Genomic DNA, 24,759 nt, shown 5'->3' with positions numbered 1-24,759 from the left:
GCCCGCTGAACGTCATGATTACCCAGTGGACTTTGAATGGACACACCTTTTACAGACACAGACGTGATAGACCGTATGAACACGGAGCACATGAAGCAGCTCAGTGGTTCTCAGAAATTGTATCTGTAAACTTATAGACGGTGAGTTTGCAAAAAATTATAAAATGATGCCTTATTGGGCAGGACAGTGACAGAGGAAGTGCTTTTAATGACCATTTTTATCCCCACTTGATCAATTGAAGAATAATCTTAAGCTCATTATGATGCTGCTGTTTGTTTAATTCGACCAAATTTGACCTTTTTTGTACTCAAAACAAGAGCAGTGTAGGGCTTTTATTTTCTTTGAAGGAAGTGACTTTGACGTCGACTTTTTGTCAATTTTATTTTATTTTTTTAATCCCAACTTCTTCTCTTGTTGCGGGAATGAGACTTGTATCACAGTTCCACTGTCTAATGATCAAATAACACATTTATCTCTGGGAAGTAGCAAAAATGCATAAATTGATAGAAACTAGGGATGGGACAATGCCACTTTTTTGTGTCCGATACCTATATCACAAACTCGAGTATCTACCGATACTGACATTAGTCCGACAGTCATTTTATACAACAAAAAACAAGTACACACAGACACACTCAAACACATTAATAAAGAGCAAAGGGAAGAGTTAACAAATGTAGAGAAACCAAAGGAAGGGTCATGAATAAAGAAATTAGAAATTAAATATAAACCCAATAATAAGCAGATTCATTAAGCCCAATTGAAATTAGAGATTTAGACAAAGTAACTGAATGCATGAATTGATAGAATCTAGGGTTTTGGGATGATACCACTTTTTTGTGTCTGATACCGATATCACAAACTCGAGTGTCTACCGATACCGTCTATGAACCATGAAGCTGTCAACACGTTTGTGTCGAGTCATAATTCTCCAACTGTGTAACAAATATTGTTCTCCCAAAAAAAGTAAATAAACAGCCTACACATGACTCGGCGAAAATGCTTTTGCTGATTTTTAGAGTCTATGCATAATGATATAAAGGATTTTTGGATAGTATTTTTATCTATGCAATGTATGATGCAGTGATTTTGACCAGTATCCGACCGATTCCCATCCCTTAAAGAAACAATAAAATTCAGTGAATACCCAAAATATAAATGGGACAAATGAATAAAGTGCAATTAAAAGCCAGACTAAAAAGGTAGATTTCGATTCCCATTAATAAAAATGTCAATGCTCTGTTGGCAGGAAAACTGATGTAAGATTGTCACTACGTCGACTAAACGCTCAAAAATGTATTTTGTTTTTGCCATTCATCTGCTACAGAAGACAAGCAATATTTCTCCATTAACATGTGCTTTATTGTGACAAGTCTGTAAGGAAATGAATAGTAACATAGATAAAAGTATGATAACAGAACAGAGACTGTATGTAACATTTCATACCATATGAGGTACAGTGATGATCTTTGGCCTCAGTTTGTACGCATAAAAAAACAATAGACGTGACCAAATTGTTTCAATGAAGCCTTTTATTATGGAAGGAAAGAAAAAAAAGAAACTGATGCTCAGATGACGACACATTACCGACACTCAACGTAAACCGACGTGAACAAAAAGTGTGTGTCTTGAACTCAAGTGTTGAAGAACTTTGGTGTTAAATCAATACAAAATGATGAATGTGTGATTTTGAGTTAAGTGATACACAAAGAAAAACTATAACACACCCCCACACACACACACAAAAGTGTCCCCCGATAGGAAAGATGAGACCTGACTGAGAATTCTTACCAATGGCAAGAGAGCAGGGACACGACTGATGTGAAACAAAGAGGAACAGATGGCTGGATACAAAGGGCAAGATGCAACGTTTCAAACCAAATACTGACAAAAAAAAAGGTAGAAAAATATCACAATGATACAAACAACACTTATCAGACAAAAGGTAATCATCGAGAAGTTGAGAAAGAATCACTTCTTAGAAAAAAGGACATTGCACTGAAACCCTCCTCCTCATCGCCACCATCATGAGCAGAGCAATCGTCACCACTGATGCAAACAAAAGATAACGCTATAATACGTCCCAAGGAACAGCAGCCTTTCATCGAGGGGGATGACAAAGTAGTGTCGATACCAACCAACACATCACGACCAATAAACCCAGCAATAAAGCTAATAATGAGGTTTGTCAGGGCGTACAATCCCGAGATGGCACGACGGAGCTTCATCGTGCTTCATTTTATTGTTTCACAATGTCAGTTCATCTAAACCATAATATGGTCCACAAAATACTAATGAGGCCGGAATCGATGAAGCAACATTGCTTTGTTGTGCCTCCGTGGGCAGTAAGGCATCGATGCCATGATGAGGTTCTTCACAGTCCTTTAGTGGTGGCCCAGTAGGTTCATTTAGAGCTGGCCCCTAACACGTGGACGGCTGTCCATGACTCAGCACCCATCTGAAGCTTAGGAAGGCAGGCGTCCATTTTCTGTCCTTTGACTTTCTTCCACAACAGAAGCTGAGAACTATGGCAAGTGATTAAATGTCACAAGGTCGTTTGGCTGCTGATGATAAAACAAGCGACGTCATTTCAATACTTAAGTGGAGGAAAAACAAAGCTTTTAATGATTTAAAAGTAAATAATACACTTATAGTACAGTAACAGCATGGTAATATGTATGCAAGTTTGCAATTGGCAAGTAGTATTCTGTTATTACCATTTCATTTCTGTATTTATCAAGATCTGTGGTATGAATTTCAACTTAATTTTATAGTAATTCAAATCCACACTGATGGTAGCTTAGTCATAATAATTACCAACTTATGAACTGGATGTTATTTTAGAAATAAGATGGTATTATTGTAATACTCTCCTTATTAACACAATGTTACCATTGTTAATAACAAGATGGAAATTCCATTTGAAATAACATGGTATTACCATACAGTACTTCCCCATTACAACACTGTTACCACAATATTACCATGTCGTTACTGCACTGTAATTAAGTGTTATTATTCTATACTGAGCAGATTATGTGCATGTGCAGCCTTATGGATCAAATACTGTGAGAAATTAATGCCTGGTGGTTTGTTCATGAACACTGACCGGGCAAAGCCTGTCGTCCAGCTTTGCCGACTGCTCTAGACACCCAAACCAAACACCTGTGATGGAAACTGCCCCCCCGAGGGTTTTATTGCCATGGTTGCTAATGTTGCAGCATTCAGTTTGTGTGGCTCCTCTCAAAGGTAGGCACTGAGGTGAGAGAGCAGTTTCAAACAAAAAAAAGACAAAAGAAAGACAGAGAAAGAGAGTCCAGGAAAGTAAACACCGCACACCATCTCCAGTGTTTCTGGGCGGGGCCAGGCCATTACTGTTTGTAAAGCAGGAGAAAACGGCACGGTTTCAACACTGTCCAGACTCGGTCCGACACTTTCCCTATATTCCCTAAAGACGGTAACCATGGAAAAGTAAAAACATGGCACTCAAACCATTTACTATGAGGTTGAAGAAAAAAATAAGATACCTTTTGAATCCGTGTACAATGTAGGAGATTATCCCCTAAAGGTGGTGGAGCAGCACCACTTAACACAGTGCCAAAAATTAAAGAAGAATAAATAATAATAAAAATAAGTGTGCGCTAAGAGCTAGCCATCTGATAAGCATGACGAAACAAAGACCTCATAACAATAAAAACACGCAAATCAATTTAACATTTGTCAAAAGAATAAAAATCTATAATGCTATGCTTAGTACTAATAGTTCAGTTGAACCCCTGTTAAAGATATGAAGCCTGTTAAAAAATAATTTCCTTGTTTGGCAAATAATAAAATGAGATAAGGGGGAGTAATGTGGGGGACAAATAAATGGCACAAGTTTATCTGAGCTTTCAGATCAAAACTAGTCAAACGCAAATTGCAAACAAAGTCTGTTGTCTAAAACAAAACAACTATCTATGAGTAATGAAAGCAGAAAGAAACAAAAGTCACATCTATATAATGGCACAAGCATACTGGGGAAAAAAGAAGAATATGGAGACATTTACCCAGCACTTGATGAACAAAGGGAGAAAAAAAAAAACCTTTGTATAAAGATGCTTCTGTGTCCACATTAAAGCATTTTATGTGTGAAAAGACTGAAGTACTAAGGAAATAGGCCATATACAAAATATCTCCCCATATAAACAACAGTCACACAAGGCACTTCATTCAGTAAGAAAAGAGAATCACAGTCCCTTCTACTACCAGAAACTGCCTGCATAGCAACGTCAGAGGACCAAATCTTTCCAGGCTTTTGTGTGGTACCACAAAAGAAGGTTCGGACAAACGGATGTTTTGTTTTTTGGTTTTAAAATAAGCACTTCACCAAACAGTAAAACTTTGTTGATTTGAAAATAAAGACCAGAGTTCATTCCTCTTAGCATTTTGTCCCCAATATTAACCAACTTAGGACTCTGTTCACTTTCTGGTGTGTTTTTGTGTGAGACACAGTGCTCCTGGGATATAAAGTGTTTGTGTTTTTCTTTTTTTGATGGCACACAGTAGGCAGCCAGTCACCAGGAGATGAGAGCAAAGACAGGATTAAGGTTTCCACAGTGAGACTCCGAGGCGTCCCCTTGGGGCAGAGACAAGAGGGGCGCATGTGGGAGGATCTGCCTGAGTCTGAGAGATGTGGTTGTAGAAAGGGGGCAGAGATTGATAGAGAGGAGAGAAGAGAGCACAGGTGGTGCTGTGGTCTGTCCTGCTACCTGCTTCTCAGATTCTGCAGGACTCCATAAACCTCCTCTTCTTTGCTGAGTCCCTCAAAGAAAGGCAGCAGGTCCAGAAGCTCGGTGTCATTCATGTCGTCAAACCAGGACTGGACCGGGACCTGGGGAGACAGAGAACCAGCTTAAGTTTGCTCTTTTCATATCGATTCAAAAACCAAATTTTTGAAATTTTTACCATAAACATAGCAAACAAAAAAAATATATTTATTTATTAAAATATTTTGTAGTTTCAGCTTCTTAAACGTAAGTACTTTCTGGTTTGCTCCTTTTTTGACAGTAAACATAATACGTAATATCAAACTTCTCAATCAAAGAAGAAAATAATTATTTACAACCTTACTACAATCATAACAATGTTGCATGAATAAAGTAATGGCAGGAAAAGTACAAACTTATTAGAATTAAGATAATGTACTACACTGAACTGAAGCAAACAGTGGGGACCAAGCACTGGCTTGTGATTAAGGCAAATACATAGTTGCTTCTACATGTGTTATGTTACAACTTTAGGAACTCACAGCATTTTCTGGGTGGAAAATATAAGAGGCGGGTGAATTGTCAACGATGATGACATTGCTGAGCTCTCGTCCCAGCCGGCTGAGGTCTTTCACATAGTTTCCTCTGTGAAAAACGCAAGATTCTCTAAAGAGTCGCGCTCGAAAAACGCCCCACTGGTCCAGCAGGTCTGCCACAGGGTCTGCATACTGGCCAAGCCAAACAGACAGAAACATATTTAACACCACTATAGAAACAACTATCAGGCATGCACTGAATGACACTATGCATTACAGTAACAACATGGTGATAGTATGATAGTATTTTATATGCAACACTGAGGCAATACCATCTTATTTCCAGCTTGGTAATAACTATAATAATGTGGTAATACATAGATATTACAGGAAAATGGTGGTATTTATTGAGTAAGAACTTTTTAGGAGAATTACTAAAGGCTATCATCAGTGAAATTACCTTCATGTCAAACATTTTTGTTTGACATTATAAAGTTGAAATTCATCCTCCCTTATGTCCCATAAAGAATGGCCATTGTTATTACAAAGATAATACTCACTGATTATTGCAAAAATAAGACGGTAATAACTCAATATTACTTCCTCTTTACAAAGGTAAAGTGTTTCCCTGAATGTTACTAATTACTAATGCAACATACAGAAACAGAGCATTTCAATGTTGGCCATTGTAAAGAGACATTGTAAAGCCAAGCTTTTTGGTCAGAGACCTCTATTATAACACTAAGAAAACAACTTGCAAAGACTAAAGGCTACACTATTATTTCAGAAGGAATCAGAGCAAGTTATCCTTCACAGCTGTAATTATCTGACAGGGTGGGGAAAGCCTGAGGCAACACTAATCTATGACACACCAAGCTCCACTAACATCTAGCTCACTCCATGAGGAGTACTTTTACACTACAGAGAAGAGATAAATCAAATCCACCCCGTAAAAATGATTATTTCCATCTCACGAAACTTACCTATTCTTTATTGTTAAGATGAAAAACGTGCAGAGGGACAGCAAAGTGGAGAGAGTGAACATTTAGAAAGCAAGAGCAGATGAAAAGTACAGAGGAGAACAAGGAACATATGCACATGTCAGAGCAGAATATAATAACGCCTCGAAACACACCTTGGCAAGACTGGCTGTAAAGAGCACACATTCAAATAGCTCTCCCATCTTTTGGAGAAACTCATCCACGTGGGGTCGTTTCAGCACATACACCTGCAAGACACACCACAGATTATAGGCGAGTTTGAGGGAAAACAACGTATGTGTTTTAAAAGGAGCGTCAGACAAAGACTGAAAGCACACATTTCGTGGCAAGCACTTTTTCACAATGGTCACAGGCCAGGGTCTATCAGCCCTGGCACGTATCAATAAGTATAGCAAAAAGGCTGTCCTTCAGTTGCATATACACTAAGAGCACCATCTTTAATGTTTGTCACGCTCACCCACAGTTGGTACATCACCTACTCTTCAGTCTAGCAGCTGCCACCCAGAACAAGTAATCATGAATAGGCCAACAAGGATACACACAGCCTATCCTGGATTACTTGAACTGGATCACAGCCATTCTCTTCAGGATCTTCACCCCTCATTTTAAAAAAAAGAAAGAAAGAAGTGACATTCACAATTAGAAACAATATTTTTCTGTGATGGATATATTACCTGATGAACGGTACCATCGATCTCCACTGGAACAATAAAATCAGCATTGCTGATTGGCTGTGAAAAGAAACGTGAGCATGTTATTAATGCTGTTTGAGTGGTTAGTGTAGTACCACAACTGACCAGCAGAGGTCCCACCAATAACACAGAATTGCACAGCGAAACCTCCTGGTTCATAATGACAGAGGGAGGATGAGTCAAGATATATAAGAACATATAAAAGTTACAAACAACATACTTTGGAGTCACCTTAAGTCACAGATTTTACATGAGCTAGTGCTGGTGAAGTAAAACTGGTATATTAATATTGTGGCTGTTTTCCAACATCAGTCTGTCTTCATTGTTATCCGTTATCTTCATGTTTTATTCTAAAATGCACAAGGACTGTAACTTTGACATTGTTCTTAATATAGAACTTCAAGCACTTTACTCACTTTTTTGACAAACACAAATTTAACTGCATGTTACTGGCTGAGCTCTGACAAAGATCACTTAAACAGCTATGGTAAAAAAAAAAAATCAAGTAAAATGCACTTTCATATTCGGGGAGGTAGGTGGAGGGCATTATGATTCAATTTAGATGTTTAATAAAACTTATTTTCACACAGAACATCTTTAATTTATTTTATTTTCATTCTCTTACCTTGAATGAGCTGTGGACAAGCGTTTCATCCAAGTCAATAACCACACACTTTTTGCCATAGTCTGATATTTTCATCTCTGGTAGGAGGTATTTAGCTGGTGGCTGAGGAAACGACAAGGCAGACAATCAGATATACGGACAGAAAATGGCCATGTTAGAGAGAGACAGAGGGATGGCGAGAAGGAGCTTGACAGAAGAGATTTGCTTATGCATAAATTAATGTATAAGGCTTAGCAGACGAGCCAACACCACATTAGGAAGAGCATCTCCATGGAAAACAATGCAGTGGCAATCAAGCCATTTTAAAACTATGCCTTGGAAAAAATGGCCTTCATGGGGAATGGTGGCATCTGAAAAATCTCCTGAGATTTTAATGAACTCCCATTCTCACAGAAGCCATGAAAAGGTTAGCGGCAGATGCAGCTCAGCGGTCAGTTTCATTGAAATCAATTGAACCATTTGAAAATGCTAATAAATAGTTGACGTGGCAGGATTAAGTAATGTGGAAACTGTGCAGGAACATCAATAAATCCATTCACAATTGATGGATCTGCGGAGTTGGGCTTCATATAATCAACAATGAATTATTTGACTGGTATGTAAGCCAGATCATTACATCACCTCTAACTTCTACCTTGCGTGACTGGAACGATTAGCTTTAGCAGCAGCTACTTTGGTGCTTCATGTTGAAGAGCAGCACAATACATGGATTTACTTGTTGCTGAAGCAATTAAATGAATCAGTTTTACACTTAACTTGTTAGACAGTTAGTGTCACAGTATTTCTGAAAGCATACAAACCACCGAGCGTCACTCATGCAGATCAGGCACTGAGGCACCAGCTAAACCCATTGGCGCATATGCACCATCCACACAGCCAGCGCTACGACGGGCTGAAAACGAACTGCAGTACAGTAGCAGAACTAAAGCCTTCTGAGGAGCATTGAAGCCCACACAGACAGGAAGTACCAGCACCAGTCCACTCAGCCTGCATGCAAAAGGAAAAGAAAAAAAAAGGCAATACATACACTAGGGACAGGGATGACCTCGACCTGGTCACACTACAACATAAGAGAGATAGACACGCACATACAAAACAGTGTGAGGGGTAGGAAGAAAAACAGGGAGAGAAAAAAAACCCAAAAGGGTCCACAGATATAAGAAAAAAAGAGAGAACTCTATTCTCAAAAGCAGATGATTTATAACAGATGGAAAAAATTTCAGATTTTACAAGTGAATAACTGGGCATTTAGCATGGCGTGGTGCAGCAGCTCACTTTGGGAGGTGATCCGTTCTCCTCGACAGGTGGAGGCAATGGGCTGGTGTTGGCGTTTGTGGCTGGTGGCTCCACATTGTAGTTGCGGAAGCAGCAGAAGAACGTGCTGAAGATGCCCCGACTCCTCTGCTTCTTGAGGCCATTTTTCGACTTGGATGCTGTTTAAATGACAGGGGAAGGGTCAACATGTGGGTTTGCAAATCAATATGTTTGGTTGTAAAGTTGCTGAAAGTATAATTGTCTACTTTCGGCATAATTGCATGCTAAGCTGTGGATGGACATTAATGCTTTAGGAACAAGCAACTGTATGTTTGTAACAGTTATAATGCCGACAGAGGTATGAGCAAGACCAAAAACACAACAAAAGGTGAAATCTTGACACTGATTAAATGGCATTAGTGTTGGTTTTGATGACCCAGCCTGGCAGAACACTGATCAGAAACTTGGCCGGCTAGAGGACCTCATCAGTCACACAAAGTGACAGTTCAGACTAAAACGTGCTCTGCTCTGATTGCAAATCGCCTCACACTCCAGGACTACGGAGCAGGGCCTAAATCCGACACGGGGCTTTTATTAATAGTGACAAGTTGCAAGCTGCATGCTCCTCCCTTCTGGCTTTCCCCCCTCTGTGGCTCCCGTCACCTGATTGGCCAGCAAGTCTCCATTTTGAACACTTGCTGACATTTCCCTCCCATGTTTCAGCTGGCAGGTGAGTGACTGAAGCAGCCTGGACATGCACAGGAGATGAGGGAAGGGAGGAGGTGGGAGGCCCTCACACGCTGCAGAGCCTATACAAGGCTGCATTCCTCTCCACCCATTATACGCGCCCCCCCAGTCTCACCCACCCCAATTCCACTCAACCTGAATGCTTTTGCAACTCAAGACCAGTGAAGAGCAAATAGCATTATGTCATGCCTTTTTGCATGTCAGTATTGTGCCACTGTTCCACCACCAGACATTTGTCACAGAAAACACAACTAAACTTAAAAACCACAAAATTAACCATTTCCTTAGAACAAACTTTAAAAACCCCTTACAAATATCAGAATTATTTTTTTATTAGGCCAACATTTTTACATTTCATCATATCTCTAAACATTAGAGCTGCTCATCTCATGTCATGGTTTATTTTCTGTATTTAAGAGCTGTAAACACTCACACACACACTTTGTGTACACCCTGATCTCTCTTTCATTTATCTCTTTAACTGGCTTCTAGTCATTATATAAGAGCACGCTTGCTGGTTATTTTTCTTGTGATTTTGTTCTACTGAATTTGTGATAGATTTTTTATACATTTTAAGGGAAATTTTGCTTGTGACACTGACAACTTCACCCCAAGCAAGACAATGTGCACTGCATCCCCATAACATGTAACTATTTAAGTAACATAACCCCTAAACAAAATCAACAGAATTATGCAGTTACAGTATTAGAGCTGAAACAATGAATCTTAATTAACCATCAATTATTTTGATAATCGATAATAAATAATAAAATTGACAATTCTTAAATGTGAATACTTTCTTTACTTCTTTGCTCCATATAAACAAATAAATCATTATAACTCAATAATGTTGGTTTGTGGACAAAACAAGACATTCAGGAAAATCATTTGCAGGTTTTAATGGACCAAACAATTAATTGCTAATGAAAATAATCGTTAGTTGCAGCTCTAGACAGTATTATAAAGAAACTGCATTGCTGCTGCGGGCATTTTTTGCACAATATATGACATTTCAACAAGTTTTCTGTTTCCTCTTTCCATTTGTTTTTGCAAACTGAAATGGCCCTAACAACTTATTGATGGAAACTGACCTAACATAAAAACATGCAATAACTAGTTAAATAACATAAACCCTGAAAGAATGAAATTATCCAGTGAACAGTGACACAATTGGCTACATGGGTTTTGACTTTTTTGGGGAGGTATGGTAGAGCCATTTCCCACTATTTAACAAAGAAATCTCTGTAAACGCATAAAAAAAAGGCATTCATGCAGGTGCTAATCAGAAGAGAAAAACAATTAATGAAACTGCCTGATTTTTCCACCATCTCAACCAATCCATCAGCCACAGAACTATAAAACAAAGCAGCAACCAACAAATACCAAAGGATCAAAGCATTAATTTAGAACTCTGAATCAGTAGAGCATAAAATGATAGAGTATATTATTCTTTCGTTCAGGACTTCATAGACATTTGAACTTCTGGCTTGAGTTGCACAGCAATATGGTGCGAAGATCATTTCTGCCACAGTGAGTGTGTCATATCATTGTAACTACACTTGGTGTTGCCTTTTCAGCCCTGTATGCTGTTAAACGGAGACAGTGAGGCTGTTTTCAGCTTCCTGTGACTCATCACTACAACTGACTGCTGTATTTATTTCTCGCACAAAAGACCCTCAGAAAACTGACTGAGTCACACACAGAGCAAATAGTAATTTACTGTGGGGGCGGGGGGCCAGGGTTAAATATGAATGTACAAAATTGTACAGTGCTTTATTAATCTTATCCATTATCCTAAAAGAAAATGTGTTCAGCAACTCAGCTTGCAGTGTTGCACATGTCTACTACAATTGATTAAATAAACAAGAAACATGACCTTAAGTTACTGCAGGAAAAACACAAAAGAAGGATTTGACAGTCAAGTCCTTCATTCTGAATAAAACTGGAAAAATATCGGAGAGGAGGTAACCCAACACTTGATGTTTCTGAAATCTGGTCACAGAATGAAGCATTTTCATCAAACTATTTAAAACGGTCCTCTTTAGATATCCATTAGCATAGTATCTGGTACCAGGTACTTTTTTTAGTACCTGCGCTGGCAAGGTTCCAAGCACGAAGTAGCAAGGTACTATGTGTGGCATCGCCAGACTGCCTGCCACTGATTGGTCAGAGTGTCGTCACAGGAAGAGACATCCCACAAGAATCAAGCCGAACTGTAGTTCAGGTACCAACCAAAGCAATATTTTTTGTTTAAGCCCTTGATTAAAAGCTGAAAATCAAATCCACTGAAAATCACTGCAATCTGGATGGCTGTCCAAATACTTACAAAGATTTATGTGCAACGAAATTGAGACAATAGCACAGGAACAGACAGCTTGCAAAATAATTTGCTGAAAAAGCATCAACAGACTGTGCAAACAGCAGCTGTTGCCAGATAATACAAGCAACTGCTTTTATTAATATATCTATGACTGAAAACAGCATGTTCAGATCTTTTAGGGAAGTTTGAGAACACACTTTTTCTACAACAATACCAGAGGAGGTTTTAGTCCTGCACTGAGCAAAAGGCTTCAACTTCCACCATGAGTTGACCCCTGCCTTCATAACCAATGTCCAAAAGTTCATTTCCCATAAAGTAACACAAGAGAGCTGGTGATCCCCAGTGAACACTGTCCAAAAATCCAGCAGGAAAAATGGCTATTGAGCAATGATACATTGTTTTTTTTACGTATGACATCAAGAAAAAGGAAAATGATCATTGTCATGTTTGCAAGTGGTTATACTTGGCCTTGAGGTCAGTGGTGCCCTGGCCAACAGGACAGCCAATCTATATTTAGGCTGCTGCTTGGCAGCCAAACCAGTATGAAAGACAGGCACATGTCACAAGACAGCTAGTAAAAGATCACTGAGAGCAAAGGTGGTCAATTTTTGTCCAGACCGTTTGGAGCCTGTTCAAGCAAAAGAAGACAACCTGCTAAATTCCTTCAAGCATCCGGCTGGATGTGCTACAGGCTATTTTGATTTATAAAAGATAAGGGAAAGTCTAGAAAGTGGTGGACTCTAAATAAAGCTTAGAATGCTGCTGTATACACTGACTGAGCCACGGTGGGTTTAACTACTACTCCTAATATACTGTTACACACAAAATAAATACAGGGTATTTCTTTGCTCTTGTCACAGAATGGACTATGCTCATCACACTTAAATGTTTACCCTTTTCAAAAATGTCAAAAACAAATGGAAGAAAAAACAAGGCCTTACAATCCTTATCCACACAATCCAATATTTGACTTGGCCTCAAGGGTTGTATTCTTTGTGACTTCATTTTTAGATACAATAAAAGAGGTAGGAAACAAACAGCTACAGTGTTGCTCTGTTTCATCATTTTACTCAACTTTGTCCTGGTGCATGATAAACACCTCTTACTTCGGCCAACTTTAGGTGTGGTTTTCATATAGCAGCCAAACACGCAACATTAAATCCCCTTTGTGTGACTGTGTGTGTGTGTGGTGACAGTTTTATCAGCTGGCAAAACAATTTGATCAGATCATACTGAATATAAGCTGACTAAATAGCAAAATATGTGATACAGTGTCTTCAGTAAACTCAGACAACAACATGACCAACAAAACAATTGTTAAATAACATGAATAACATGCTTGATCGACAAATATATCTAATAAGGAAAATATCTCAGTTTGCCAATATCTATAAATAGAACTCATCACAGGCCCAACATGATGCTTCCACTTCCTACAATGAAATAATGAAAAGATATTCTACTTTTGCAAAGCTACTGTACCATCTGGAAAAGCAACAGATACCATTACCACATTAACTTCACCACTTTTTTCAACACTAATTACACCAAGTGCAAAATTATTGCATTACTATTCCAAACCCCAATTACGAAGTTATGATTTTTTTTTTAAATGCACACAACCCCCTGAAAAATATTATACAATATTCTTTTAAATAACATTCTCACTGAAACATATGTTTTATCTTATTTCAAGTGTGTATGTCTGTGTTGGTATCTAATTAAATATTTTTTACTGCCATACACTGCTATGATACTCTTCCATGACACCCACGTTCATGTGACACAGAATTTAAAGTACTTGTTGCAGGGGTTACTCTGTGGCCCCTGAGGAGAATGCATTGTTGTGCTTGAAAGACCAGAGTTCTCACATTACTTTTGGAATGACAAGAGAGGCTTGAGGTGCGATACCGATACACATCCCATGGTCCTGTGTGACCCGAAAACCTTCAGAGCAGCCCAAGCAATGGGAATGAATGAACATTAGCTGCTCCAGTCTTTAAGCAGAGATTTGACCTGCACAGCAGATCATGATTAAATATGAGTGAAGAAATAAGAGGCCAGTAAAGGCAGATCAGAGGTTACAATAAAAGTATACACCAACACTTGGCCCTGAGATCCCCATGTAGCTGGATGATTATGACATGCTACCCAAAATACCTATTGTACCAGAGGCAGGAAATTAATTTAACTGTTGACTCTGACTGGAAGTGAACTTCACTGGACAATACACATCATAAAACCAGTAATCATCAGAGAGAAGACAGCTTAACTGTTTACAACACTGACAAAAGCAGATGAACTGATAGCAATGTAAATCCATGTCCATCCTGCAACATGGTCCAAGCAGTGATGACTCAGTTTGCCAACACAGAGATTTATGTCTGAGGGAATATGCTGTGTTAATTCATTTGACACTTTATTTCCTACAGTAGTTAAACAAACACGTCTCATAGTTGCTACGCACACCAAACCATGGTCAAATTAGTATAGTTGTACTTTGTGAAGTGAATCATCTGTCAGAAGAATTAGCCCCGTTATGTAACCTAACGACAAAATGGAAAGTCTTGAGTTCAATTATCAACTCAGAATGTTATACTGAAAGAAAGTCCTTCATATGGACACATACTGTTTGACAAAAAAGTGTGTTAATTCTGAAACGGACAACGTTAATAGGATAAAAGCACACATCTCGACACAGGAGCGTTCTTCACACTGACGGCACAACAGAAACGCTAAGATAGCTTTTCAACTTACTCTGTTCTCTGCTAAAAACGTGTTGCTTAACAAGTTTTGAGTAACTATCGCTACTTAACAATCTCAGTTTTTTATGAAAACAAATCAAATCTGGCAACCACTGCGAGCTACGCGCTAATGTCGGTGCAGAAAGTAGTCAGCTAACATTTGTTATTCAGATGGCTGAATTGTACTCACCTTTTTCTTGGTTAAAAGATATTATTTCCTCCTCCTTTGGGTTGGAGACCTGTGTTATTATGGACATGTGGTCCATTTAGACGGGTGGCTGTTCCTGTTTTGCTTCCCACAATGTTATTCGAAGTACAACGCGCTTGCTACCGCTAGCTAGCTGCTCAGGCTGAGGATGACCAGTTAGCCCACAAAGCTAGGCGACCGTCCGTGGCGGAGTGTCGGTGCAGCGGCGGTAGCCAGTCAACTAGCACGGTGGTGAATGAGAGCCAGTGGGAGGCTGTCATTTATGGCTCTCTGCAAAATATCATCGCTCCGAACGAGTATTTTGCGGGCAGCACAAACAGCATGCGTGGTTCGATAAAAACAAACAAAAAAACAAACAGGCGACGTCCAATTGCTAACTAGCTACAGTTAGCTTGTATTAGCGAGTTAGCGGCAAAGCTCCGGTCATCCACAATGTGAGGCCGTGACTTGGAACAGCGTTGAAAAACCGCTCGGAAGCCCGTCTGAGAATTGGTCCTGTCCAAAAAAACAACAACATTTATCCAACGCAACGTTGTTAAAAGATGGAGTTAGCTAACACTTTTAAGCCAGCGGTTCTTGTCTGTTGGCCCTACATTCCGTGTGCAACATGGAGGCTGCTTTATGTTTTTAGAATAGCATGTGAAGCGGGGGCACTGGCAGTGGGAGGGGGCGGTTTGTTTCTGTGATGGATTCTCTTCCAGCACAAACTCACTGCGCTACAGTACTCAGCCCGTGCAGCAGCCGGACGCGGTTTCTCAAGCTGCTTTTTGCTCTGTAATTACCGCTGCTCACTCGCAACAAATTACAGCCATTTATTATTGGTATAAGGGGGAGAGAAAAAGAGAGAACACGCTGAAACGTAATTCACTCTCTGTAAGTGTGGGGGGAAAATACAGCGGTTATATTCACGGGAAGGAATTTCAGGGAAATAATTACAAACACCCAAAGCAAATACTCATTTATCCAAAACCATTGATGCGTGTTGTGTCTTTTTCACTTGGATAGAGGTGGACACATTTTTTTAAAAAACCGAGAGCGCCATCCAGTGTCCAAATTGGGGTAATTCTTGTGGAATACTTGGCATGCATAATGAATAAAAAAAAGTTGTATAAAATGTCAACATGTTCTCCCGCCATCTCTTTTCCCATCATTATTTCATTTTTTTTTTAATTGCATCTAACTCTGTATGCTTTTATTTTGTAAATGTTCTCGTTATTTACCGCTTTATTATCCTCCACATGAAGGAAGTGGAGACAATCCCAGCTGACATAGGCGGTCCGGCCTGTCACACCAGTCACTCGGTCAATTTACATCAGAGGTCTCAAACTGAAATGACCTGGGGACCACAGTTTGGTCAGTAGGGGTCCGGACCGGTCAAATGAAAAAAAAAGTCCTGGAAATAAAATTTCTGATGATATTTCACATAATTTCAAAATAAAAGTGTTTGTTTTGATACATGATGGTAAATAGTTCACAATATAAACATTTATGGTGAAAAATGAATCTATGAATAGAAATAGAAAAACAAAAAAAAGTGGCCAGCACATGGAATTGATGGGGGGTCCGCATGTGGCCCGCAGGCAGAGTTTGAGACCTCTGATTTACAGTGTCCAATTGAACTAATCCCAAATTTTGGAATATATTTGGACTGTGGGATATTTTTTATTTATAATGTTGAAAACGTGATATTTTTGTCATTAGAACTTAAAGTCTTATTGTTCCCTACCCTACACATAGTTTTTATGGGATAACCCCAATCGGTGCGTGTTTGACTTTGTCTGATAGGATATCGAGTGATTGATTGATTGATTGATTGATTGATTGATTGTCTGATGCGCTTTGCTTTTTGCTCTTTTGTAAGGTCTGGTGAACTCCGCGTGGACCACCCCTCACTGCGGTGCTGAAGTGAAAGATAAAAATACCCCCCTCCTCCTTCTCCTCCACCACCTCCTCCTCCTCCTTTCGTTGAGTCCGCAACATCCTGACTGGCCGAGGCTGGTGATCGCAGGCAGCGGTAAAGCCCCGGTAACAACCACGGATGAATTAGAAAAAAAAGCTGCTGTAACCACCGCCGCCCCCTTTTTTCTTTCTTTCTTTCTTTCACTTATTGTCTGTGTGGAAGAGTCGGGAGTAAACACTCTTGACAGTGTGAAGCGTATACCAGGTGAGTGAAAGCATATTTTATTTGTGCATTTACAGTAGGTTTAACACTAATATCGATCAGTGCAAGGGGCCTCTGGAAGAGTGAAGCTGGATATTTTGTATGCAGGACAAACTCCTACTTAACCATGGTTACATTCTTGGCTTGGAAAGAACTTGTTTATCCAACTCCTTTAACTTAAACACACACAACGCACTAGAACCTATAACTGTATATTTGTCTTTGACTGTGATGCACCATTCTTGGTCATTTCCTGTCCGTGCTAATTATTGTGTGAAGTCAGTCAGTCTCTCTCTCTCTCTCTCTCTCTCTCTCTCCAGATCACATAGCACTGCAGCTGCCTTGCTGCACAGCACATCAAGTGCAAGAGCTATAATAGGAAGGAGAGGTAGGATTGCACAGCTGACAGTGCTGATTCCAAAGAGCCAGAGCTCTGCAGTCCTATTTCAGTCACTGGTGGAACTTAAAGGCTTATTAGTAAAATATCACATCATTAAAACACCTTGTTGTGTCGCTGACAACTACACACTGGTGCATTTCAGCACCATATCGATTTGGGCAGACTGCCCCCCCTCCCCCCAGCTTGGCTTTAGTGTAAATAATTAATCATGAAAGTAATCTATATGAAACTGGACTACGTACAGTAACTGTGTTCTGTAATCTGACGCCACAGCCTTAAAACAGTAAAACTTATTAACACATTCCTTTGAAATAATCAATAGTATGTGGAAAAACACTGGTCCAGTAACCCGTTATAAACGCTGCACATTTTTAAATGTGTGTGTATGTTTAAGCAGCCTTTAATCTGTTTAATCTATTTTTACCTCTTTGCCTTCAGTTGGGTCTAATATTATGTGGCTTATTGCTTTTCAACCCGTCAGGCTCCCTGTGTACAGATCCACCATGGGGATCAAAGCTGCCCTCCCCAGATATGAGCTGTATCTCTACACAACTGTACTCGCCGGGGCCTTGATATGGGCTGGCAGTTGGATATTTGATGCTTCTATCGGTGAGTGTGTGACATGACGCACATACATGTACACACACCTTCAGTAACACAACACACACATTTTACAACACTGCTCTAATTCCACTGAAACTCCTCTAAGGAATTGGTCCTATTAATATGAAGACGCTCTAACTACATTCTAATTATTTTCCCTGATGTACATGTTTTAGTTTATGAATCAATTACACTGCGTTAAAAGATCCCTAAAGCTTCTAACTTAAAATAATTTCAAAAATGTGCATGTAGTGAGGCTCTAAAATGCTAAAAGTAGCCTCTCCCCCCTCTGGTGTGAATGCACTCAGTGTAATCTGGTGAATGGTACTGTCTGCCACAGTCTGTGCTGTCACATAGACGCGTTACTCTCTATCTTGTCCTGATTCTTACATACTCTATCTGTCTTCACGTGTCTGTGGTCATTCCCTCTGCTCAGGTCTGCATGCTACAGTTAACCTGTGTACTGGGTAATAGAAGTTTGGCTTCATTCCCAGAATTAAGAGGCGTTCCCCTCCTGACCCTCACATTTTCAGATCCCTTTTCATGACCATTAGTGTAATCAGGCATTGCTTCTCTGCAACCTGGTGTCAAATGTGTTTGCTAAATGCCTCAACAACAACATGGCTTTGATTCAGATTATTATTTCCATGCTTGTTTATTTCAGGCTAAACTGCTTCACCTTGTTATTTTCAATCATTCATTCAGGTTCATGAGATCAACGGATCTTCTACAACCAGATTATAGAAATTCTTACAATGACTTCATTATGTAATATTTTATATTATTAAATGTAATTTGCTTTTATACCTTGAGTTCATAACCTAACAATTACCAAAAAAAAAAGCATATTTTAAGTTCTACAGGACGATTATTATTACACATAGTCCACAGCTCCCTAAAGTCTGGATTTAGCACCCCTGCTTGAAAACAATGTCCAATGCACAGTTTCATACATATTGTTTGCTAAATAAACATCTGTCTCCTCTTTTTCTCCAGACAATGTCAGCAGAAAGGCATTTAAAGAAAGTGTAAAACCAGGATGGCATTACTTTGGCAGGAAAATGGTAATTTGACCATATATACGTTCTGTAGAGTCCACATATTTTTATATCCTATTGTGAGTGAGAGAAGAGTTTTTGTGAGGCATCTTTCTCTCTATCTCTCCCTCTCTCTCTTCATAGGATGTTGCAGACTTCGAATGGATGATGTGGTTTTCTACATTCCGCAATCATATCCTTTTTGCTCTCACTGGTCACGTGATCTTTGCCAAGATTCTCACCCTCGTAGCCCCAAAGGTGCGTGCATGTGTGTGTCGTAGACAGGGACAGAGTCAGCATGAATGTCAATGATACAGTATGACACTGCATTGTGACTCCACATAGGTATAATAACCGCATGGGTCTTTGTATACATATGTTATAAATAGGGCTGGGCAATAATTCAATAACAATAATAATGTTTATGTAGTGTACAAACACAATTTTAGACACAACACATAATTGCTGTTAAATGTTTTTGCCTCAGATTTGTGAAATGTTTCTGTTTAACAAGTGATTGTTGTTTTCTGTGTGAAAATAATTATTTTATCACTGCAAAATTATTGATATCGACTAATTTGAATTTGAATATTTTTGCCCAGTCCTAATTATATAAATAAACTCAAATATGTGCTCATTTTATATATGATATAAACAAATACAATGCGAACAGTGCATTTTGGTTCAGGTCTAGGTTATAGTAGTTTGGGATTTTTCATTCGTTTTAGTTTTTATTTCGTTTTGACTTTTTGCTTTTAAAATTAGTGAGTTTGAATTAGTCTTTAGAGCAGGTTTGCTAGTTTTTATTTTGTAAATGCTCCGTTTTAGTTTAGTTTTTGTTAGTTTTAGTGTTAGTTTTTTGTTATATGCACTATTATATGTTATATGTCTTATGTCTCAAATGCAACCTTTCAAAATTGCTAGCAGAGAAAACATAAATACACTTCATATGAATCCAAAAGGATAATGTATGAAATTAATTTACAAAGACCAAAACTAAGCACATTTTTGCTACAATTTCAGTTAGTTATCGTTTTTATTTTTCTTCCAGTTCACAATTTTTATTTTTTTTTTCAATTTCAGTTCTTGTTACTTAGTTAGTTTTCGTGAACTATAATAACCTTGGTTCAGGTCAGTGCAATGTAATTCTATTCTACCAAACAAATATACAGTTTATTATAATATTTGATATCATGGACTCGATGCGTGGGGGCTTTCTGTTAGATTGTGATGGCATCTGTTGAGTACTGTATGTTGTATGCATATTTGTTGACATATTATGTTTTAAACCTGTTTTCTGTCTTGTTTCATGCTTATAATGAAGATTGGTATAAATGGATGTAAGGTAACATTAATAAACGTATGGATTTTTATAACATTTGTCATGTGTTTCATTTTAAACCACCCATGTCTGCATTGTGTGTGTGTGCATCTCTTTCCCACCACAATTTAATCTTTCCATCATAAAGTGCATCCATTGTCATAGAAACGGTGTTTATTGTACTAACACAACTCTTCACGTGGGCATTAAATAATGAACAGCATTAATGTGTTTTAACTGTCACACTGACGCTGGCCCCTCTTTACCCACAGCACAGATCCTTGATCTTTGGTGTGTACGGTGGTTTGTCGGTCCTGGTCACGATGGGTTGGACCTTCATGGGTCTGGTTCTGTCTCACTGCATCATACTCTACAGTGTTGCTATGGTCAAGAGGAAGTGGATGTGCTTTGCAGCTGGCCTGGCCTCACTGGCCTCCATCAAGTTAGAGCCCTATAACTCCTGGCAGGTGAGTGACTTCCTGTAGTGTAGATGCGTAATTCCAGGTTTGTCATTAATAGTGACGGATTTATCAGTTTTGGAACTCTTTGCCTGTAAAGCTCAGACAGGCAAACCCTGTACAATTCTAAATCTCTTCCTCAGACAAATTTATAGTCCATACATTATCTATCACTTTATCGTCCACATGAATATAATATTATATACCTACTTGTATTATATATCTATTTTTGAATTATTGTTGTACATAAAAAAAAGGCTGATGTTTGAAGTCTAGAATAAGTCTCACTCGTCACCCTGTAGGAATCTCTTGTGACCGGCTCCTTTGACCTTCAAGACATTCTGTTCTATGGAGGCTGCGGCTTCAGCATCATGCGCTGTATGAGCTTTGCGCTGGAGAACTGTGAAAAAAAGGAGGGCAACTACACCTTCTGTGACCTGCTGAAATACAACTTCTACCTCCCCTTCTTCTTCTTTGGTCCCATCATGACCTTCGACAGGTATCACGCTCAGGTGAGGCTCTGGGGCAGTACATGTGGTGGCCAACTGCAGGATAAAATGATAAAAAAAAAATTTAAACCTGAGTGATGAGACCATCACCTATGACTGCATGTTGAATAAGAGGGCTCCTCCTGAAAGCTCATGTGACTGGTGTAGGATTCTGATGTGTTTATACATAAACCTTTTTTTAACAATATTGTTAAATATTGTTTAAAGTTATGCGTTTGCTTAGACATTTCAACAAATAATAATAGTGCCAAAAGTATTACAATAATACATATTAAATACAGGTATCTTTCAAATACATTAAAATTCCAAATGAGCAGTATGATACAAGTGAAAGGTCATAATTCAGAGAAGTGTATTTCTGGGCATTATATTTAAGTTAAGGTCAGGGATAAGGCTTACTCTCAATCTCTCTTTCCAAAGGTGAACAACACCAAGCTGATCCGCAAAGACAGGGAGATGTGGAACATCACCACCAAGGCCTTGTTGCACCTGGGAGTCATTTTGGTGGTGGACGTCTTCTTCCACTATCTTTACATCCTGACGATCCCCAGTGACATGAATCTGGTCACTAAGCTGTCTGACTGGTGTCTGGGTGAGTTCAACATACTGATTGTTGTCTCTTCAGCTTGTGCACCATAGAAAATAGAAATGATCACTGAATTCCGTTCTTTGTGTAAATGACACACGAAGCTGTGAGGCTGTGGCGGTCACTAAACCTCTCAGTTCTGTGAGGCACAACACAAGTTATGAATCAGAAAATCTGGCACAGTTTATACAGACTTTCTGGCTCAATGTGAAGTTTTTACTACATGCATCACTTTTACTCTTCTATGTGCAGTCATTTCACCTGTGAGCCTCGTGTGCAGCAATGTCACTGTGGCTAAATTTGCTGTCTTGTTTCCATTTGTACCTTTGCAGCTGGTCTGGCTTATTCCAACCTGGTGTATGACTGGGTGAAAGCAGCTGTGATGTTTGGTGTCATCAACACTGTGGCTACACTGGATCACCTGGACCCCCCTCAGCCGCCCAAGTGCATCACCATGCTCTACGTCTTCGCTGAGACGTGCGTGTCCTCCCCTGTTTGTGTGAAATTGAAATAAATCACTCTGCAGTCGATAAAATTGAAAACTGTTCAACAAAAGGTTTACGTGGAAACCCTTCTGTCTGTTTCAGGCACTTTGACAGAGGCATCAACGACTGGCTGTGCAAGTGAGTGTTTGAAGCCGAACATGTGGTTTTCACTGCCGTGACTGATCAATCACACGAAAGTCGATTTTGATTCTTCACCTCATTAACTGTAAACTGTAACATTGCAGGTATGTTTATGATTATATCGGTGGGGATCACGATAAAATCCTCAAAGAACTCTTAGCGACCATCTGCACCTTCGCTATCACCACCCTGTGGCTGGGCCCATGTGAAGTGGTTTACATCTGGTCCTTTTTCAACTGCTTTGGCCTCAACTTTGAGTTGTGGGTGGCTAAGTTATTCTCTATCCCACCATTTTCTACCATTGAGGTGAGGAGAATAATAATGAATGAGTTCAATCGGGTATTCAAGTGGAAAACAAAGTGGGCTTTTAATTCCATTCCAGATCTTTGCATGAAATCCCGTGTCCTATGTTTCCAGGGTGCTATGGGGGAAGCAATGTCACGCAGGATCCGCGGTGTCTTCAACGCTGCCAACTTCTGGGCCATCGTCCTCTACAACGTTCTCTCCCTCAACAGTTTGGGCTTTGCCAAACTTGTGGGCAGGAGACTGATTTTCAAAGGTAGGAACAACAAGGGAATATTATGTAATGTAAAACCCTATAGGCTTTTCTGTCAGTTCCAGCAAAAACGACATCTCAGGGGGCGTCGTCCTCCAGAAACCGCATGACTTTAGGTCCTCTTTGTTGTTTTCTTTCAAATAGAATAAGAATGGTCCTATGAGGCGAGCATTGAGAGATAAAGAAAGATTGTCACATGTGGCACAGTGCAACGAAAACTGCATTCCTTTGAAGTTTTAATTTTCATTTCTTACTTCTTCTCAATCCCTCCTCTTTTGTCTTTCTCTGACACTTCCCCAGGTTTCCCTCTGTCCTCCCTCTCTGTGTTGCTTGTGACCTACTGTGGTGTGCAGTTGGTGAAGGAGCGGGAGCGACAAAAAGCCCTGCAGGAAGATGTAGAGCTGGTGAAAGAAAAAGCAGAATAAACAGAGAGAGTGAGAGTTTATAAATAGAGAGAGTGGGATTTTCACAGACTTCGTGCTCAACAGCCCCCCCCATTCTTCCATCCTTTGTGAACTGTCACTGAAACAGACTGTAACAGCCAGTCTGCACCTACATCGGTCACAGGCCCGTGTGTTTTCTTTTTTTTTTTTCCACTATTGTTTGTCAGAAGTGAGGAAATGTTTTGAACTGTGAAATATCCTCAAGTGCTCTTGCTGTAGATAATCGCCACGTCCTCTGGCACAAACCCACCGATGGTGCATTTTGTATTCATATTTTATCCAAATAAAATAATGTTTATTAAATTATAGGCCTGCCAAATATTTTATAAAGCTGTACTGTAGGCTGTACAAGGACAAACGGGATTGTAAAGGAACAACGACTGTGCTCTCTGTGGTTTTCTCCTGACTTAATGTTTGGATTTTTCTCAGATTTCTTTTTTTTTTTAATACTGTCAGATGGTCTCTTAATTTTGCTTTAGATGCCATAATCCTCATGATATCTAACCACACTGAAAGGTAAACCACACTTGAAAAGTCAAAACTTGAAATCAGGATTTCATGAATGAGTGCAATAAAGAAAATAAACAAAAGGTGCTTTGGAGATTCTCCACATTAAGTCCATTTGTTCCACTGTCATACATGGTATACTGTTCATTTAGAATGTATTCAGTTTGTAATTATGTTGAAAAAATAGAGATGTGCTTGAAGGACTGATAGCTCCACTACCATGCTCTCTAGAGGAGATTACGGCAGCAGGCCCAAGTGGAAACAGTTTTATCCTGCATGTCACAAAAACCTGCTGCTGCGAGTCGTCAGAGCAGCAGACAGTAAGGAGAATGTTTAATGCAGACCATAAGGTTTCTAATTCAAACATGTTTCCTTCTCAAAAAAAAAAAAAAAAGACTTGAAATAAAATGTTGTTTCTAATCCAAAAGAGCCACTTTTCTTGTGGGTTATTTTATATAGAGGAAATGCAAATGATTGTTACACATTGATTGCATGACTTTCATTTGGTTGAAACAGACGGAAACTGAGCTATTTTAAACTGGGTTGATCGATATGACTCATAGTGAAACACTGTTCATACCATCTATCACCACAAGAGGATCCAGTTTGACCAAAGCTGACCGGTGACTGATACCAACAACTGATTATATTACAATAATAAAAAAAAAAATCATTGCACT

At 39.3% G+C, this 24,759-nt stretch overlaps 2 protein-coding genes across 6 annotated transcripts; one reads left to right on the top strand and one right to left on the bottom strand.

Moving 5' to 3' along the window:
• Window positions 1–1,514: 1,514 nt before the first annotated feature.
• On the bottom strand, window positions 1,515–15,496 carry LOC131456296 (CTD small phosphatase-like protein). 2 transcript variants are annotated; one of them, XM_058624513.1, is made up of 8 exons: window positions 14,855–15,496; window positions 8,875–9,032; window positions 8,627–8,659; window positions 7,600–7,701; window positions 6,957–7,013; window positions 6,417–6,509; window positions 5,288–5,473; window positions 1,515–4,870 (listed from the first exon to the last, which is right to left on the bottom strand). In XM_058624513.1, the coding sequence occupies exons 1-8, from the start codon at window positions 14,928–14,930 to the stop codon at window positions 4,745–4,747; spliced, it is 831 nt and encodes a 276-aa protein (XP_058480496.1). In that variant the 5' UTR covers window positions 14,931–15,496; the 3' UTR covers window positions 1,515–4,744. The 2 variants fall into 2 exon arrangements, with proteins under 2 accessions (XP_058480496.1, XP_058480506.1); XM_058624523.1 differs by lacking the exon at window positions 8,627–8,659 and having other exon boundaries at window positions 14,855–15,495.
• Window positions 10,993–24,173, top strand: hhatla (hedgehog acyltransferase like, a). Of its 4 annotated transcripts, none has more exons than XM_058624480.1 (15): window positions 10,993–11,130; window positions 16,734–17,036; window positions 17,354–17,421; window positions 17,915–18,042; window positions 19,033–19,100; window positions 19,218–19,331; window positions 20,398–20,418; window positions 20,667–20,861; window positions 21,155–21,364; window positions 21,782–21,953; window positions 22,280–22,424; window positions 22,535–22,570; window positions 22,678–22,879; window positions 22,991–23,132; window positions 23,430–24,173. In XM_058624480.1, exons 4-15 carry the CDS (start codon window positions 17,937–17,939, stop codon window positions 23,552–23,554), a joined length of 1,536 nt encoding a protein of 511 aa, XP_058480463.1. In that variant the 5' UTR covers window positions 10,993–11,130; window positions 16,734–17,036; window positions 17,354–17,421; window positions 17,915–17,936; the 3' UTR covers window positions 23,555–24,173. The 4 variants fall into 4 exon arrangements, with proteins under 4 accessions (XP_058480463.1, XP_058480454.1, XP_058480473.1 ...); XM_058624471.1 differs by lacking the exon at window positions 10,993–11,130 and adding an exon at window positions 15,659–15,931; XM_058624490.1 differs by lacking the exons at window positions 10,993–11,130; window positions 17,354–17,421 and adding an exon at window positions 15,659–15,931.
• The last annotated feature ends 586 nt before the right edge of the window (window positions 24,174–24,759 follow it).

This window comes from Solea solea, chromosome 1, assembly GCF_958295425.1.
Source record: "Solea solea chromosome 1, fSolSol10.1, whole genome shotgun sequence".
Taxonomy (NCBI): Eukaryota; Metazoa; Chordata; class Actinopteri; order Pleuronectiformes; family Soleidae; genus Solea; species Solea solea.
Note: the sequence above shows the minus strand (reverse complement) of the source record. Positions and strands in the feature narration are given on the sequence as shown.